The 18959-nt window shown below is 49.5% G+C and overlaps 6 protein-coding genes and 1 non-coding gene across 8 annotated transcripts; 5 read left to right on the forward strand and 2 right to left on the reverse strand.

Moving 5' to 3' along the window:
* Positions 1-281: 281 nt before the first annotated feature.
* FVEG_09565 (hypothetical protein) lies at positions 282-2018 on the forward strand. Of its 2 annotated transcripts, XM_018898585.1 has the most exons (3): positions 286-417; positions 489-1580; positions 1634-2018. In XM_018898585.1, exons 2-3 carry the CDS (start codon positions 625-627, stop codon positions 1692-1694), a joined length of 1017 nt encoding a protein of 338 aa, XP_018756498.1. In that variant the 5' UTR covers positions 286-417; positions 489-624; the 3' UTR covers positions 1695-2018. The 2 variants fall into 2 exon arrangements, with proteins under 2 accessions (XP_018756497.1, XP_018756498.1); XM_018898584.1 differs by having other exon boundaries at positions 282-1580.
* Positions 2019-2179: 161 nt separating this feature from the next.
* On the forward strand, positions 2180-3637 carry FVEG_09564 (40S ribosomal protein S2). Its single transcript, XM_018898583.1, has 3 exons — positions 2180-2606; positions 2747-3004; positions 3077-3637. Exons 1-3 carry the CDS (start codon positions 2349-2351, stop codon positions 3332-3334), a joined length of 774 nt encoding a protein of 257 aa, XP_018756496.1. The 5' UTR covers positions 2180-2348; the 3' UTR covers positions 3335-3637.
* Positions 3638-3721: 84 nt separating this feature from the next.
* On the reverse strand, positions 3722-8259 carry FVEG_09563 (hypothetical protein; the record flags this gene model as incomplete). The annotated part of the gene is made up of 6 exons (XM_018898582.1): positions 3722-4293; positions 4344-5626; positions 5678-7598; positions 7648-7779; positions 7832-8068; positions 8118-8259. The coding sequence occupies 6 exons, from the start codon at positions 8257-8259 to the stop codon at positions 3722-3724; spliced, it is 4287 nt and encodes a 1428-aa protein (XP_018756495.1).
* A 646-nt stretch (positions 8260-8905) lies between these two features.
* On the forward strand, positions 8906-10869 carry FVEG_09562 (hypothetical protein; the record flags this gene model as incomplete). The annotated part of the gene is made up of 2 exons (XM_018898581.1): positions 8906-9480; positions 9531-10869. The coding sequence occupies 2 exons, from the start codon at positions 8906-8908 to the stop codon at positions 10867-10869; spliced, it is 1914 nt and encodes a 637-aa protein (XP_018756494.1).
* A 1082-nt stretch (positions 10870-11951) lies between these two features.
* Positions 11952-14884, forward strand: FVEG_09561 (hypothetical protein). The gene is made up of 3 exons (XM_018898580.1): positions 11952-12935; positions 13041-13925; positions 13974-14884. Exons 1-3 carry the CDS (start codon positions 12852-12854, stop codon positions 14214-14216), a joined length of 1212 nt encoding a protein of 403 aa, XP_018756493.1. The 5' UTR covers positions 11952-12851; the 3' UTR covers positions 14217-14884.
* Positions 14885-14951: 67 nt separating this feature from the next.
* Positions 14952-15049, reverse strand: FVEG_16617. The gene has a single exon. It is a non-coding gene; the product is annotated as a tRNA-Leu (tRNA).
* Positions 15050-15170: 121 nt separating this feature from the next.
* Positions 15171-16779, forward strand: FVEG_09560 (hypothetical protein). Its single transcript, XM_018898579.1, has one exon. The coding sequence runs from the start codon at positions 15293-15295 to the stop codon at positions 16652-16654; it is 1362 nt and encodes a 453-aa protein (XP_018756492.1). The 5' UTR covers positions 15171-15292; the 3' UTR covers positions 16655-16779.
* The last annotated feature ends 2180 nt before the right edge of the window (positions 16780-18959 follow it).

An 18959-nucleotide genomic window follows, 5' to 3' on the forward strand; every position in this document is an offset into this window, starting at 1 on the left:
AGACTCAAAGTGGCCGTGCAACCTTTGAGTGAAGAAGGGTCAAGGTTTGAAGCACTAACGTTGACGTGGGGGAGGCACATGAGCCCAGGTTGACAAGGTGAGAGGTCCAAGACTCCAACCAAGTGGATTGGGCTGTAGTGGTGGGTGGGCGCCTATCCGTTTGGCGCTTCAGTGACCTCACCCGCCGAAAGTCACCCACTGAACAAGCTGTAGCCCGCTGTAGAGACCCCTCCGACTCCGTCATCGCCCACCGTTGGAAATGACTGATGGAGGTGGTCCAAGCTCCTCACGATTTCGCCAACCTCGCCCGCACTTGCGCGAAAGGTATCATCCATTCAAAGTCGACTCGATTGGTCGTTAACCTCTCGTCATCAACCTCACTCGCCTCACGTCAAGCCCACCAGACAATTCTTTGCGGTACTAATCCCGCCGACGAATGAGGACGTAGACAGACAGTTAAGCCTTTTGCTAACTGTCTTTTCCTACAGTGTCTGGCCTGCGAACTTAACTACATTTCGTTTGGCTCTGACTCTTATCAGTCGCTCAGGAACTTGCCCTACGTCAAGTCACTGAGTCCAACGAACTCCCACCACCTCTTCGTATCCGAAACACAACATCTTTGCGATGGCGTCCATCGCATTCTACCGCTCAACAAGAGCTGGCATTCCTCAATGGGGCTCCAAGGTTTTCCGACCTTCCCTGCTCACCCGCCGAAACTTCTCATCCTATCTCGTTACCCCGAAAGAGCTTCACGAAGCCCTCAAGAAGAACCCTCCGTCGCCGATCAGCACCGATCCTCGAGTAATTCCTCTCTGCGCATCATGGTTTCTCCCCAACGATGGCCGATCCGGTATCCAAACGTTTCGCGAACAGAGAATTCCCAAGGCCCGTTTCTTTGACCTAGACAAGGTCATTGACAAGCGCAGTCCCTATCCTCACATGCTTCCTAACCCCAAAGGCTTCGCTGCTGCCATGAGTGAGTTGGGTATCCGAAAAGAGGACATTGTGGTTGTGTACGACAGCAAAGAGCTTGGTATTTTCAGCGCACCGCGTGTGGGCTGGACCATGAAGGTTTTTGGCCATGACAAGGTTCACGTACTAAACAACTTCAAGCTGTGGGTGGATCAGGGTCTGCCTACCGAGTCGGGAGAACTCTACAGTATCGAATGCTATCCTTACCAGATCCCCGAGATGGAGGAGAGCCGGGTTGCAAGCTTCGAGCAGGTCAAGGAAGTCGCACAGGATCACAACAAGGAGGGCGCTGAGGGCGTTCAAATTCTCGATGCCCGACCCCATGGACGTTTCACTGGCGAATCCCCTGAGCCCCGCGAGGGTCTTTCTTCTGGTCACATTCCCGGATCTATCAACATCCCCTTCAGCTCTGTTCTGGATCCTGAAACCAAGGCTTTCCTCCCTAAGGATCAACTAAAGAAGCTGTTTGCGGAGAAGGGTGTCAACCCTCAAAAACCTATCATCTCAAGTTGTGGTACTGGTGTGACTGCCTGTGTTATTGATACTGCTCTTGAGGAGGCTGGCGTTGGTTCCCCAGAGTCCAGGAGGGTCTACGATGGCAGTTGGACGTAAGTGCCTCATTTGAAAAGTTTATGATATGAATAATGCTAATATATAACAGTGAGTGGGCTCAACGGGTGCAACCTTCAGAAAACTTGATTGTCAAGACAACGAAGGAGTAATGTGACTTGGTGTCTGGTCTGAAAGGTGGCGGAATACTGAGTAGTCGAGCTGCGATACCCTCATTAATGATGGCCTGTAGTGAACAGGCGTGTACGAAGAGAAAGAAGAGCATGGATTCCCAATTCCCCTCCATGGTTTAGTTCTGTGTCTGGTTCAGGTGTCCGTTTAAGGACGAGAAAAATGGCTTATGGTTGTCCTCTAGCATCCCCACACTTTTGCATTGCCTTTAAGTATATATGTGTGTGTGTGTATACGTGTGAAGCAATTGACTGATGGAATCGTCAATATTGAGTCTACGTCTAAGTCTGAGCCTCTAAACTGACTGTATCGGACCGGGATGTTGTATTGCCGATCACTCATGATGGGCGGGGTGGCTTGTTCACACCGAGAATTGGACCATCCTATTTTCGGTGAGAATCAAGGTGAGATCCACCCCCACTACTCTCACATCGGCTACAGCCTAAGAATTAAGGCTCCAATTCCAATTAGGGCTCGCTAACGTGAACAACCAAAATTATGTGCGTTATCCACCCCACCTGACCCGGGCCAAAAAGTTCCAGTATCGCCAACACCAACAGCAGCATCTTGCTCTTGCGCAGACCACATCTTGCCTCCCACCCCCCTCCAGCGCAAAACAACAAAAATCCTTCACAATGGCTGATCGTGGAGCTTCTCGCGGCGGTGGTTTCGGATCCCGAGGCGGTGATCGCGGCCGAGGACGTGGCCGTGGCCGTGGTCGTGGTCGCGGCAAGAACGAGGAGAAGGAGTGGCAGCCCGTCACCAAGCTCGGTCGATTGGTCAAGGCCGGCAAGATCAACAGCATGGAGGAGATCTACCTTCACTCTCTGCCCATCAAGGAGTACCAGATTGTCGACAACTTCCTGCCCAAGCTCAAGGATGAGGTCATGAAGGTGCGAATCACAGTTCCCTGAATCTACCACTCGAAAAAAGCCCTAGAACGAAGCGAAAACACCAACTCGAGCAACACGCAAACACACAATTATTGGAAGGGGAAAAATGGCTTGCTAACTCGTCATGTCACAAACTACAGATCAAGCCCGTCCAGAAGCAGACCCGTGCCGGTCAGCGAACTCGATTCAAGGCCATTGTCATCATTGGTGACTCCGAGGGCCACGTCGGTCTCGGTATCAAGACCTCCAAGGAGGTTGCTACCGCCATCCGTGCCGCTATCATCATTGCCAAGCTCAGCGTCATCCCCGTGCGACGAGGTTACTGGGGTACCAACCTTGGTCAGCCTCACTCCCTGCCCTGCAAGGAGTCTGGCAAGTGCGGTTCCGTCACCGTCCGTGTACGTACACCCACCCAAAGAAGCGAATATCCTCGAATCAAAAGAACATGGAAAAACTGACTGTTTTTATAGCTCATCCCCGCTCCCCGTGGTACTGGCCTCGTTGCCTCTCCCGCTGTCAAGCGATTCCTCCAGCTCGCCGGTGTCGAGGACGCCTACACCTCCTCCGCCGGTTCCACAAAGACCCTCGAGAACACCCTCAAGGCTACCTTTGTGGCCGTCTCCAACACCTACGGCTTCCTTACCCCCAACCTCTGGAAGGAGACCAAGCTCATCAAGAGCCCCCTGGACGAGTATGCCGACACACTGCGGGAGGGTAAGCGATACTAGAGCTAGAGCGGGAAAGTTTTATGCTGGGAGCTGGAAACTGGTGCCGCGGAGTCACGATTCCTTGTGTTTCATTGCATAGGTTGGCCGGTTAGGACACGTCGGATCTGAGGCTATGAGAAATAATGGCTTAAGGTCTGAATGAAAAAGAAATTTCATCCTTCATGATTACTTTTTTTTTGCAAAACAAACATCGGTCCCTGTCCCTCATTATTTACCTGTGTGCGGTGATGAAAGAAGTGGTGAAAATTGAAAGACTGAGCTAATAACACAAAATCTAACTCCAAATACCCAAGTCTAGCCAAAGCACTAATACCTAACAACTAATACAAGGATAAAGCAGTGGATCCTACTCGACAGCCGAAAAGTCGATACCACTTACATATTTCACTACGAACCAAACAAACTATCATTATCTGACTGCTCGCTCTCTTCTCGCTGCTCTGGCAATTCAGACTCCGGCTCGATCACCTCCAACTCAACCGGGTGGGATAGTATTTGAGTTGTCGCTTGTCTGAGTCTCAGCCGCTTAGGCAAAGCCCCGGGAAAGCCTTGTCCCCACAAACCAACGTTGCTCGATTCTCCTTGGGTAGTCCCAGGTTCTGTAGGGGATACGGAAGAAGAATCAGGCTCAGTTGGGTCAATTGGCGAAGGTGGCTGGGCATTGGATGAGCGTCGTTCTGAAGATGGGCCAGCTTGAGATTCTTCCCAAAGTTGCATCGCAGCCTCGTCCATTTCAACATCTTCGCCTCCAGCAAAAGAGCCCTCTCCTTGAGCAGCAAAAGAACTATCCTCTTGAGCAGGCTCGTCGTCTGAAACCTCGGGCTCGCTTCGTGGCTTACTCTCGGGAACATCGCGAGGACTGACCTTGGGCAGCGCACCGGGATCCATTGGGTCGTTCTTACGACCAAATAGAGTACCTAGGAGCTGGGCCCAAGTCGGTGGTTCCTCTGTCTGTATACCTACAGCAACATGTTAGTCAGAGACTGGAGGTATACATGCCAATGCTTACCACTCTTGATGAGATCCTCGATATGTTTCTTCTGCAGAGGGGTGTCTCCAAGAAGATACTGAGAAGACCCAGTTGTAAAAGTCCGACGAGAGTCCGCTAGATCCTGGAACGTGACGGTGAAGTTCTCACCAAAGCCAGGGAAACTGTAGACTTGATCTTCGGATGTGTCTATGCTTTTAGTCATGTCTGGGGCCAGAGTTGTGGTTTCAGGCTGGACCTCGCGATGCACTTCTCGTTGAACTCTGGACAAATCGGATGAAATAGGTGATACCGGAGGTGTAGCAACCCGTACCGAGATCCGTGACTTCTTGGCGGATTCTGGTGCCAGGGGTGAAGGAACAGGCTCGTAGAATCGTCCGGATCTTATGTTCTCAGCTGTTGACTCGCTTTGCAGATGAAGCGGCCAACGGTTAATGTCCCAAAACCGTGGTGCTTTGCCTCTGCGATCAGGATGAGCAAAGGACCAGACTGGCTCACGTCGAAGAGGGGATCGAGTCCGCAGCCCCTTTTCATCCACGCCGCGATCAATACGGTTTGGCAACAGCATACTCTTGTTCTCATAAGCCTCGCGGAGAATTTCCTTTCGAACGGCATCAACAGAAATCCTGTAATTGTCGTCCTGACCTCCGTAAGTGATTTCGGGATACCCATTCTCACCAAAATCATGTTCGTGATGGCATACACGCATGATTTCCGCGTAGTCTGGCTGGGTGAAAGAATGGTCCTCTATGTCGGGTTTGTTGGGGTTATACTCGCGCATATCCGGGCGTGTTCTAGTATTTGATTCCCATTCGTCCACCATTGTGTCGAGGAAATGGCGGTTGCGATTTTGCTCTTCGGGTGTAAGCTGCCTCCTGTATGTCTCCATCCTCGCTCGAAGGTCCTTTATTGTCTTTCCAAGTCGGAAGCAGAGGCGTTGGAAGAACCTGTGGTTTCTAGGCATATCTCTATCGCTATCCTCTCGGCCACTCGCAGTCCCAAGCCCTAACCAACTGCGGAGGTTCTGGATTTTGGGAAGACCAAACATGTAATTACTAAGATCTTCCGACTCTGGGACGCTGACGTTTGTTGAGATGGTCATAATTTCATCTTCGTCGTCACTGCCACCGCTATCATCGCTGTCGTCACCATCATCATCGTCACCATCGCCGGGTTGACCTCCCCTAGTCGCTTTAACACCTTGCATGTATGCGTCCAGGTCATCATCAGTGTCGAGCCACCGAACACGTTGCTCAGGATGAAGGTCAGGTACAGGACATGATACACTGTTGTCCTCATTCAATCTAATCTGTTAGAAGATGGCTCCTACTATGAGTTGAATATAGGGGACTTACTGAATCACTCCCCTTCTGTCAAGATGCTCCAGCTCTTCCAAGGCCTCCTCATTAGAGAATCTCCAGCGCTTCACTGGGCCATCACATACTTCATTGAGTGACACCATGAAACTAGTAAAGTCGTAAGAGCCAGAACTAGCTGAGCCCCGTGGATACATGATTTCCCGAACTCTCTGTTCGAATATGGTAGAGAGAGGACTGATGCCATTATGGTTGATCTCTGGATCGATAGTGTTGGAATGGATGGATTCCGTGCCCAATAATCGCAAAAAGTCTTCCTCCAAGGGACGGATATGAGCCAAATCCTGTGAGCCAGGCACGAAGTCTTCCCCTTTGAAGTCCAACTCAGTTTCATCCCAAGGCCTGCCCGAGAGTCCCTCAAATATCATTCGCGTCATATCAGCCAGGAAGGGTCGTGGTGCTCGTTCGTCTTGTAGGAATATCCGCCTGAGCAGGGTTTCGCATCTCTTCAGCAACTCCAGAGTCTTCTTCATGTCGTGGTCCAGAAAATCGTAAACGAAAGGACCCAACCAGTTCTTGGGCAAATCCATGATGGGCTTCTGGCGCTCCTCCCATTGCTTATGACCGTAGCATTGTTTGACGGCATACGCATCCCCCCATTCTTTCCAGAAACGCTCTGCTTCGAGGTACCATCTATGAGCCACAGTGTAGCTGAAAGGGTCGCGAGACTCCTCTTCAGGAAATTCTGCTACTTGTATAGTAGGGAAAAGGACACCTGCGTCTGGCTTCTCTGGAATTTTAGGTGGCGGCAGAATGAGTGTGCGGAAAATGTTGCAGACCGCAAGATTCTCAGAATTGTCCAGTTGGTTCAGGGTCTGTTGGAGGGCTGCTCGTTGACTCCCACGAAGCGTGGCAAACGCCTGAAGAGCACTTTGGCTGAAGTTGCTTCGCTGAGATTCCGACTTGAACTTGGCTTCGGATGCTCTGATCAGGCTATCGGTTGTTGCCATGTCCGAAAAGACGCACTTCTCAAAAGCATTGTTCTCGATCTGGGCCAGCTCATGACGGGAAGATCGGGAATGGGGTGCAGATTCCCAGAAGTTGGAGGTTTCGGATGCATAAAGGTCGATGTACCTCTCGAGATCATCGCCAGGCAACTCGTAGTGAATATCAATGGCTGGTCGAACCTCGTTGAGGAGCAATCTGCGCTCGCCCAATTCGCTTTGTGGCTTCTCGACCGTGGCCTCCACACCAGGAATGGGTGGCAGCCTCTTACTATATTTTGGCCACACATTATCGAATTTGAGGTTCAGCTTGGGCTTCCCGTAGTGATACTGCTCAAACAGCCAGTGTGTATGAAGCATATCAATAGCTTCATGGAGTTCTGCACCCCATTCTTCACCCTGCCAATTATGGAGTAGGTATGAGAAGTACTCAGTCAGCTCTGCAACCTTTTGGCCCCAATTCAGAGTCCGATCGATGTCTTCGTCGGCAAGGAAGTTTATCGCACGATGGAGTAGGATCTCCGGCGGCTCAATCTTCCATCCCTTGTAGGGATATAGATTAAAGTCGTACTTTGGACCACCGCGTGCTTCATTATAGTCTTTCAGCCAAGCTATACTCTCTTCCTGGCGAGTCTGTTCACGTCCGGACCCTTCAACTGCCGGTTGGTTACTGCCTTGATCCACAGGTACCGTTCGAGTACTAATCGTGAAACCGGGTATCAAAGGCCTTTGGGTAGGGGCAGACTGGTCTTCCAGATCACCTGCAGGCCCAGCAGGCTCAGAAACCTCAATAGGGTTAGGTGGAATATCGCTCGGAGGGCCGGCGGTTTCTGGATCTGCCTGAGTGGAACTTGGTTCGATTCGAGCCCAATGCACCACTCGGCCTTCGGAGCGTGATGTAGTACGAACTCGCCCGGGCAAGGTGAGGGTGCTAGCCAAGTTTGCTTGAGAGGTTCCTTATGAAAGTTAACAGGAAGAATGTATCATAATCCGTATGTTACCTACGCCGTGAAGATTCGCCGGCCTGCTCGTTTTGAGTCTCAGGCAAGGCCTCCTGCTGTGCTCGATGTAGTGACTGTAGTGGCCGACGACGTGGCCCGACCCCTGATCCAGCTCTCTTTCTGCCGCTCACTAAGTCTTGGGCACATGGTTAGTATATGGAATACCCTTGAACGAGATTGTTTCATACCATCACGGAGCTTTTTGAGGCCTAGATGGGGATATCTACTGTCAAATAACTTTGTGACAGCAATCAGGCAACTGGACGATCCCTCCATGAAGCCATCAAGTCTTCGGCCCAACACCAAGCGCTTCAGTGTAGCTGCAAACTCATTATAGCTCTTGTTTTCTAGAAAGCGATTGTATGATCGTTGGGCTTCAGGTGGGAGGCGCTCGAAGTCGAAGCGGAAAGTCAGGATAATTATTTCTGAGGCATGTAAGTATGTCTAACACACAAAATCTGAAACCTGCCTTACCCAAGAGGTCCTGGATTCTGTCTGATCGACGAGCCAGCGGTGGGCTACTCGCCGAAGCTGGCGCATCTTCCGAAGGGGGGTTACCAGCCAGGTTCAGCCCGGGGATACGAGAAGAGCTTCCCTTATCCACAGGCTCCTCCATGATGAGTTGGTAGTAACTTAATCACGGTATCAGACTCAAAAAGCTATCAGACAAGTGAACAATGAGTGTGAAGGAGGTGGTGAGCTTCCAGGCCGGGTTGAAGAAAAGAAAAAAGGAAACCATGGGAAATGGGAGATGGAATGAAATGAAAGAAGAAGAGTCTATCTGCTCTTCTTTCACCAAGTCAATACAAGCATTGACAGTTCCATACTCTGCCTAGAATGAACAAAGGAATGCATTCAGGGACGGGCAGCATGGGCATTGACATATTCTATCATCTCATTCACAATAAGTCCAACAAAGAAGTCGGCACGCCCGCTCCGCATTGAGCACAGAACTCCCGCCCAGGGAAGCCAAAAAATACACCCACTAGTACAGAATTGTGTCGGAGATGTAATCACGCTGGGGGCTTAAAATGGAATGAATGGTGGGCAATCTGTTGTTTCTTTGTTTGTCAACGTGACGCCACAATCCAAGATGGTCCCAATGCCAACCCGTAAAGGAGACAAAGAAATGAGCCGAATTTGGTACAATTGAGATTTTATGCTGGCATAGAAAAACATACAGAATGGTTTGAGACAGTCAAGTCTGAACAACCCTTCTTCCATTGCTGCTCTCCTGTCTGTAGCAAAGCAATTGCGCAACTATGGCTAGCAAAAATGGCGTGAACACCAAGAAGGATTCCGGGAGACGGATTCGCCGGCAAACAGAAGGAACAACAATTGCCTCTAGGCTTGGGCAGCGTCCGGGCAGATCTCCAGCGAATCGTGAGATCAACCTCAGACTCAGACGAAGCCAGCGACTTCAAAGTATGCGACCAGAGCTGCTCTCAGCACCGCCTCCCACGGTAGAAGAAGAAGGAGAAGGAAAAGCAGCAGCAGCGGAAGACTATTCTGCGCAAAGTCAAGGGGAACAGACGGCAGCATCGACTAGTTCGCCTGATACATCTGCACAAAAATCCTCTGCTCATCATGAGCCCTCTAGGGCCCGAAGACCAATTCCTCCAGATTGGAAACCACCGTTGGCCATTGGTGAATCTCTTGGGGATAATCTGAGTCGCCTGGAAGAAGCAGAGCGGTCAGTTCTTCAGTGGGAAGCTATTGTCGAAAATGCTCAGATAACTCAGCCGTTAGCAGACTTATCTGGTCTCGAACAACAATTGCACAAAGCCAGACAAATATTCTCACAGATGGAAGATACCGATGAAAATTTGATGCCTGTGTAAGTCAGCCCCGCGAAGGGCTATGGTGACATATGTGCTGATTTTCCAGTGATGAGCTAGAGACAACCAAACGACAACGGATTCAACAACGAACAAGTCTATTAAAAGCATCACTCGAGAGAAGTGAGTGTCCAGTTGGCGACATCAACATTCGCGCTGCAATTCAGGCGTATGAGTCTGAGCGTATTCAGTGCTGGGACAAGTGGACGCTTCTGTATGCTGGTAACGTTGTAGACTTCTGTCCCTCATACGAGTCTTTTACCCTTGATCGAGACGAGAGGCTTGATCGGTATCACAGCATGTACGGGGATGGCTGGCTCTGGTATGAGGCACCCTTGGCGCCAAAGGTTAACTACCAACCTGAGCAGTTAATGGCCGCCACTTGGGCCCAGCCTTCCGGGTCCTGGGGCGTCCTGGCGGACTACCATGCTCATGCGTGGTCTATACACATGGGCTTCCAGCGTGTGAAGGGATTTCACAGCCGCTTTGCCACAAGGCTGAATGATCCTAAGCGTAAGGATACTGGAAAGGTCCTTCCATATGAAACGAGAATGAGAGAACGTGGCACGCCTGAGAAAGGCACGTGCTTCGTCGAAGATGACAATACGGCGCCCCGAGTATGCTTCTTTATGCAGCTCGACAGTGGCGCCACTCATCCTTCTCTGCACAAGACCGATATAGCCTATCTGGCTATCGACAGCAAGACATACCCAGCACAAACTCACACAACAGTAGTAACTGCAAGTTCAACCACGGTTGCGGCGTTGTATGAAATACGCGTTGACATCTGCCGACACAATGGGGAGTCACTTGTGGGTGAAGAGCCAGTCTTCCCAAACGCTCGTCGACAAGTTGGTGGGATCGTACCAGTCATGGTATTAGTTGACTCAACAGAGGACCAAAGCAAACCATTGGGCGAATGGTATAAAGAGGCATTGAAGAATGGCGAGGATGTCTCTGAGGAGGCTATCGCCGCACGTTATAAGGGTCAGGATGAATGCCGCCTGTCTGGAATGCTTCCTTTTCAAGTGTGCTACTTCTCTGGAGCTCCTGGAGCACCAACCTTCTGGTTCGGAGAAGACCGGCGCGATGTACTCGGAGCGGATCGCATGCCAGGTCATCAACGATGGGAACGGCATAAGGAACCCTATATCGTAGAGCGTCCGGCCGAGTTCGAGGATTTGGATCGCCCAACGGTAATATTTGAACACCAAGGCAACGGCATAAGGCTTCTTGACAGGGACTCTAAGGAAGACAAGAGCACAAGCATATTGAGCATTGAAAGACAAGTGGCCTTGAAAGCAGGGGAAACACCGCAGAAGAGAGCCTTGCCAGGTAAGGACAGCTCTATCAAGTCAGCATCAGTAAAGAGGAGGAAGAGGCAGTAATTTATAAACTAGGTAGATGAGCTGCACTATTGATTTGCGAAAACAAGGAGGTTGTGTTCGAGAGTTGGTGAGCATTGATATGGAGTTTCAGCAACAGCCATATTGCGCTGGATTTTTTTTTTTCAAGAATGAGATTTATGATGGTGAGAATGAGCATTTCTCGAGTCCATATGAAAAATGATAGATCGAGGTTGTAGTACCGAAGATGGAACTCGAGATATCTTGATGGGTCTCCAGCCACAAGTGGCTCCTACATCCATGCCGATCCTGATCTACGACAGCGGGGATAAACAGGGCTTATTCCCGCCCGCCACGATCTCTGATAGAAAGTCAATGCTTGGCAGGAAATGAAAGCATTTGTCCATTGATTGATATAGTGAATATCAACATTTAGAGAAACTCATGTCGTATTAGGTGGAGGATGTTGCATATATTTCGGTACAATATCTTGTAAGACGTTAGTCAATCAATACCTAGCGAAAACGAGACTCGGTTACACGCAGGTAATATTCATCCATGAAAAGAATGGAACTAGCGATCACATGGATATGATGGCCCAATCCAATGACAGCATCTTCATACTGTACCTTTCTACTAAGCGGGTGCTGCAGCAACGACCGCGCAGCTTAAGAGCATTAAGGGTTGGTCAACGAGCTAATTAAGAATAACTCTATTAAGCCAAGACATTGTCTATATCGATGTCTTAGTCGATCAATATCGAATATCCAAGTATCTACAGTAGTTAGTTACCGTTGATATACATATACGAATATCATTCATTTCGCTCTCATAATCACCGCCTCCACATATTGTCTGGGCAGTCAGCCTTAAGTCTTCAAGACTGCCTTACCGCGTGAGATGGATGAATTGCCATCAAATGTTCTGATTTGGCAGAGGCGCTTTTGAATGCTGACAGGACCCTGAACCTGGTAAATTGATTACACGTCCAAAAGGGAAGAGGAAAGGCAAGCGCTTAGCATTAGGGCCTTTTACACACAGGCTTGGGGGTTTATTGTTTCGGTGAAAAAGCAATACTTCTGCCACTTATTTTTTTTCTTTGACGTTTCTCTCGTTTCGTTTCCGCGAAGACCGCTGAGAGGGTTGCATCTTTCAGCTTCAGCTCCGATTTCCTTCCTTTTACCTGCATAAACTCCACTCTGCACTCCACGTTTAGGCTGAGCCTCCAGTGTCTTCCATCCCATCCCATCCCATGCCATTCCATTTCTCTTTGGATCAGATTCTTCTTCCGTTCTTCTGCTGCAAGCACTTCTGCTTATTGACCTGCTTCTTCCGGCTTCTGGTCCGATTCGAAGCTTGAACAACCCCTCCTCCCTGCCTCTTCGGACGTCATCCTGGCTGGTGATGCTCTCGTCATTCTCAACAACATAGCGTCTTCCGATAATCTTCAACTCACTGCGCTTCGAATTATTGACCTAAGCGCTGCTTGTTGCCCCCACCTAACTAGATTTTGGCAACATTGACGCATTCCTCATAGACACCCACACTCTGTGAATACCTTAGTCCAATACCTCCAGCACTGGAGAGAGTAATACGATATCCTTGCTTTAGTGGAAAGCTGAAGGCTGTAGCCTAGGACCCAACACGAGCAACCGCCTTCTGTCTTTCGCACGCAGCTACTGGTCTCGTCGCCAAGGCTCCATAAGCTTTCCCCTCCACCAAACTACCTACAATCGACGCCTAGCAACTCTTGGATTCATGAACACCACTACTTCGTCAATTTCCCGGCATTTACGCTCAATTCTGGCATCGCAACTCTCTACATATTCTGGCTCTGGCGTAGTCCGACGTTTTCGTCGCCATCGGGGCTCAGCCAGCCGCCCCCTCCGCTCCCGATCCCGCTTCGTCGCCGTCATCTCCCCCCACTCGACACCGCCGCTCTAGGTACCGTTCCTCACTAGGATACTCGGCTCACAGGGCCTCACAAACCTTAAGTCTGACGCTGCATCAACAAACACACGATCATGTCGGGCCCTGCGAGCGTGAGGGTCTCGGGTCCTCCAAACAGTAGCTTTCTCGTGGGCTATCCTGGTATCTCTGCGACTCTGGTACGTCAATTTCAGCTTCAGCTCGTCCTCGCTTACGCCCTCATCCTTACCTCACCAGTTCAAGTGCGCCGGACCTCGTTATGCTGACATTGCTGGTTTCTGTAGCCGCGCATCGAAGGGAAAGTCGAAATTCGCCCTGGCCAGGGTTTTTCCATGCCCGTACCTGTCTCCCTCGTTCGAATATGTCTTCAGCGCCGAGAAACAATACATCCCGATGCCGATAGCATTGCGAAACGACATCTAGGCGCCCCCCGCCGCGAGACCACGGATCTGGTCGGAAAAGAGCAGCTTCTCTTTCGCTGCTCATCGGGAAAGGAGGCTGAGAGGATCATTGCCATGGATCTACCGTTCGTTCTGTTTATTCCTTTTGGTCGCGGCGGCGAAGAATCGAATCGGCGTATACCTCCAGCGTCCCTCCAACTACCCAGCCGAACCGCCGAAACATACTACGAACTCGTCGTTACTGTTCAGCAAGGCCACAGCAACCAGTACAAGTACACCTTTCCCATACCTTTACAACGCTATGATACACTTTCCACATTTGGAATGTATAACAAGCCCGAATCCAAATTGGTCACCAACGATAATATCGTACACCTCGGCATCAATCTACCACGGTGGAGCTACGGCCCCAAGGATCCCATCACAGTATATATCAAACTGTCGCCAAACCTCGACTGGTTAAGTAAAGCCAAACGTGTCACAATTGAAAAGATTACCTTGACTGTCGAGGAGGAAATCACATTCAACCCAGAAGGTGATGAACCTACGAAGAAGATCAACAGGGTCTCGAAACAGACCCAACCAGTTAAGACAAAGATGCCAGAGGCGGGTTACGCCACGAATATCGGGCTGGATTTTCCATCCAAGGATCTGAGAGATCCAGACGGTGTTGTCAGGCGGGGGAAGCCTCAATTTCCTCTTTACGAAGTCACATCATTTACCACGACTTCTACCCTTTACAAAATCGAGTTCTACTTGGTTATTAAGGTATGCGCCCTTTGGGTTTCCATGCCTCGTCTGCGCTAACAGTCCAAGGTCAATCTTAGTGGTGCTCGAGATGTAATGATACGACAGCCGATTGTCATCTGCCCCTTAGATCAGCAGGCCTGTAAGGAAGAGATGGATGCTATAGAACAGGCGGCCAAAGACGCCTCTCACGTCGATCCGGCCAACCCGATGCTTCCAGCGCCGACTGTTATTCTTGCCAACGACCGCGATTCATTACGAGCATTGGGCCTATGCATGGTTGGAGGCCAGAAGAAGCCATTCATTGAATGATAAACTAGGCGATCCAGGGATGGTTTTTAAGAACCTTTTTGCCAGGCGCCACGCTCACCCGAAGATGGCAGGACGCCGTTGCGCCAACGAGCCGCAACTGAAGCCGCGTCGGGAGTATGTCTCCCATGCCAGATCTAGCATAATGGCACACCGGTAGAGAAACAGGTCGCACGACGGCATAAGAAAGGACCTGGCAATAACGGAACTGAGCTATCGAGGTTTCCCTCCAGTTGAAGTATACCCAGAGGTGTTTGCATTTTGGGGAAACTGGCGAAGAAGGGATAGGGCTCTTATACTAACGGGCATAGTTCATGGCGTTCCGGGGGCGCTTCGGTGAAGGGAATGAGCACAGGCAGTGGGCAAGTGCACGATGTAAATGTTCTACACGTTGTAGTGATATGAATGAAATATAGTGAATCTTATGAAGCCATGAGTCTTACGGGCTGGTCTAGCTTATGAGTAGAGTTAGTTCACAACCACAGCATGAGGAGCTAAAGTCGGCCTAAAGGAGATCGTACTGAGGGAAACACTTTCGAAAGACATTTGCAAACAATAGAAGGTCATTGTATTCGAGATTTCAATAGGAGACTTATTGGAGACTGCAGAGAGGTTTGACCTGAAGCATGATCCCAAGCAGCACATTGTCTAGATCCTCAATTACGTAGCCAATAAGAACAAATTAAAATATAAAACATTTGAGCGACGACAGAAATAACAAAAATTGAATCGCTGTTTTGCTAACTGGAGGGTTCGAACCTCCGCGGTTTCCCACTGCGGGTTTGGTTTCTGATGAGAACCTAAACACAGCGCCTTAACCACTCGGCCAAGTTAGCGATGATGATTCGTTGGTTGTTAGAAGCGGCAGCGCTGCCAGAGTATATAGCACCACAATTTCGGTGGGGTCAGAAAATATTATCATCAGAGCTCATAGCTTTGCATAAAATTATCTTTCAACATCAGTTCACGCCAATCGGCCAAATATTATTCTCGACGCCTACGAAGCACTTCCCGACAGTATTTCACGCGATTTCGATATCATCTGAAGCTTAGGAAAGCTCTTTCGCCATATAGTCGCCATGCCTTTTGACGATGACGATAATCCCAATACCTTAGCACAACCAGCCAAAGGCACCAGTGGTGCTGCTGCAGAAGATATTGATGATGACGCGCCGGACGTTAAGCTCTTCCTATCCATGTTCGACAAGAATGGTGTATCAAGCAAAGCTATTCGTAAGGGCGAGAAGGACTTCGAGTCACATGGCACCCGTGCACAGGATAGTCTTCTCGAAGCCAGTCGCTCTGTCTTGGATAATGTTTTAGGCTACACAAGGATACACCGCGAAGATTCATGGATTCGAGGATGGTGTTTTCCCGACTGGTGGTCCAAGGTAGAGGAAGCTGGTGAGAAGGAGGGCTTATGGCTACGTGACAGAGTTGTCATGGTTGAGCATGAGCGCGGAACATGGCAGAAAGATATTGGACGAGCGGTACCTGCACACAAGGAGCGCTTGGGTACGGGGAAACTCTGGCTTTTGCCTGAGGAGGCTATTTTCCTCATCGAGAGAGGGACCATGGATCTCTGGTGGCCAAATTTACAACTGGAGGACATCCTACCCGACGCTGATGGAAAACCGAAGACGGATATGGGACCTGACAACTATGATGTCGGACTGCCATTGAGTCTTGAGGCGGCATACTCACTTTTTATCGGAAACGAGGGTGAGAGGGGCAAAATCACATTACCACAATACCAAGTTTACTCGCATCTGAAGCGAGCAGGCTTCTACGTGCTACGGGCGCCACCATACGAGGCGCCAACATCCACACCCCAGTCCAAGACTCTATGGCAATGGCTATTCTCATTCTTCAGCTCAGAATCGCAACCAAAGCGAAACCCACATGGACCTCTTGTTCAGCCAGGTCTTTATCGCGCTTATAGGCCCATCTACGATCAACTTGCCATCCTTCCCCGCCACAAGCCACTGCCCACACCTCCCGTGGTTCATCCTCCCCAAGATCCTTGGCGGGTTTTCTTTCACGTATGGAAATCAGGTGGCCCGCCGTTCTCGAAAAAGAACCCACCACCGCCTGACTTCCGCTTTGCGGTGGTTGACGCAAGCGATACGTGCGTTCCAACGCTCGAGCAAATCGAAGCTCTTCTAGAATCTACACCTTACGACCCGCCCAATGAGGCTTGGAAGGGCCCTGGAGGACGGATGTATCAGCGACTAAAGCACGGACACCGCAACGTGCTGGTAGCGATTGTGGATCGCGGCCTCGTCAACTTTATGAGATTTGGCGAGGGGGCATTTGGAGAGGAAAGACTGTTCGAGAGATTTGATAATAAGGGCGGCCAGAGAGGTGGGCCAAAGACAGGTCGTGGTGGAGGCAGAGGACGCGGTCGGGGTAGAGGCCGTGGTCGAGGACGGGGGAGGTGATGTCAGCTACAATGAAGAAATGAATGCAACGACATTGAATGAATTGACTTCAAAATCTGATCGTGCTGCTATGTTTGCAACGGATCATGCAGATGAGCTTACTGTGTCAGATTTTCTCATGATGCTATAGTAAGAGCTATCTCGTTGTTTGACATGCTATTGACAGACTAAGTTACCTGTCGCAATCAACTACTCATATTCATCGTGCAAGCTCGTGTCTACTGTCCTGAACTTATTGTCGGATTTACAATGCCAGAGCTTGGGTTTTGAGTTAGTACACCTTGGCGGCTTCTTATGGCTCTGATGGTCATATGCAGACCCAGCTACGTAATTGCCACTAACTGACTTGATAAGTGAAAACAAATTAAAGCCCTGGTATTTCGCCCACAGCTGTATTCCAACATGAGATATGAGTCAGGTTTTACATTAAACAGGCAATACTCGGCTAAGAATATCGACTGGATCGCTTGTCCTCAAGTTCAACCAGTCGCAAGTATGTGCTACCCGGGAGGCGTTTCACAGACATGACAATTCCAACACAATTACACTCGGTTACCGTCGAATCTCCGGAACACAAAATCCTTGCCCTGAACAAGAACGACAGTGGCGTTGTTCCAGAGACCGAGTATGCAGTTGTGGCGGACGAATCACATTGTGATCACAGCGAGACACTATTTGAAGAAGTTGACAACTCAACTTGGCAGAAGCCGACCAACAAAAATGAGGGAATTAATGACAACACGGCATAAAGGACCCTAAAACTCAGACAGGCATATTATGATGATAGACAATGCAGAGAGGCATCATTGGCGCGACGCTGTGACTTGTCTCAACCATACACAGCAAAAGAGTTGGTGACTCGCGAGACGTGCATAATTGGCAGAGAGGCACGGTAACTCATGATAACCAACCAGGACGAGAAAGGGCCTAGGGAACGAGAGGAAACCTGGACTTTTCCAATTCTCAGTGACATAAAAACCGAGATAGGTTTAGGATAACTTGGAGTGAACTTGGTAGGCTCTTTGACTAGTCTATTTTTGTCCCCTGATGGGAAGGTCTCTAGAGAGTACGGAGTAGGTCTGAAAGACTTCTGACACTCTGAGGAGAGTTCAATTTTTCTTAATAATAAAATTTACAGGGGTTGCTGAATTGTCGGGACTTAGTGGGTGAGATGGGCCGATCGCGAAGACCCGGTTACGTTACGAGATTGGGAACTTTGACGTTGAATCTGATGACAAGCGAGTCATGTAATATGAGTTCAAGTTTCACAAGTCTCTGGGGCAAAATATGTAGATGATCAGAGTCTTTGCGTAATGCAATTGGTGTTGTTGCTGTTGTAAACATGTCCTGAGGAACTCATTCTTTCGTAAGCACTTGTACTAGATATCTTGCTTGGCTGTCTCGGCGACCTCCAGATAGAGCAACGCTGACGAGAAGTCAGTCATCAACTCGTGTAAGCAAAGAAGAAGCAGGATTCGAGAAGACTGGCCGCGGACACTATGCCGGCATGGAGCTATTTATCCGTCCTTAGCCCTGCCACTGTGTGCGTTACTGTACAATTCTGTACAACCGCTGGTTGTTGAGATGAGCTGAGTTGAGCTAATGTCCGTTGAAGTTTTGAGGGTCGATACCCTTTTTCGTTTTCATCCTCGGCAGTTTCACAGTGTAATTGAGTTGTTGGCAAAGTTGACCATATGGTCGTGGGTTCCAAGAACGGTCGCCATCAGATATTCATGTGAGACTGCCCAAGAGATACATAGGCTGATGACTCTCACAGGAAGCTGAACTGCAAATAAAAAAGACGAACGATGCCCAAATTGAGAGGCGTGTGTTAGCGTCTAGATAGGGCGTGCGTATAAGCGCGGGAACCATGAAGTTGCGAGATTGCAGATTTTCCCGCAAAAAGACTCGCTGTTCTCTATTGGCTACTGTCCAGAACTGGAACACAATGCTGTTACGTGATTGGTTCAAAGGAGCTAAATATGTCATCATAATCATAACGTACTGGCACTATTCAATCAGCACATGCCTCAACTTTTCACTTTCCGGCATATGCAACATGAGGATATTGACTTTTTGGAGTGCTACCACAAGCCAAGGTTTCAAATTAACAACGTGAAAGTGCCGAATTGAGCTAATTTTGTTAGCCATGAGGAGAGGACGGGAGAGTTGTCGGGACTTGTGATGTAATGTGGAAGGGTTTACTTTTATTGGCTTGAGCCTGTGACTATTTGATGGGAAATCGTGGCATCATTGTTGCTATCAAACAAGGCTTGTCTTGGCGCTGCGTTGCTGCTAGGGGGTG

The sequence above is a fragment of the Fusarium verticillioides genome, chromosome 1 (assembly GCF_000149555.1).
Source record: "Fusarium verticillioides 7600 chromosome 1, whole genome shotgun sequence".
NCBI lineage: Eukaryota > Fungi > Ascomycota > Sordariomycetes > Hypocreales > Nectriaceae > Fusarium > Fusarium verticillioides.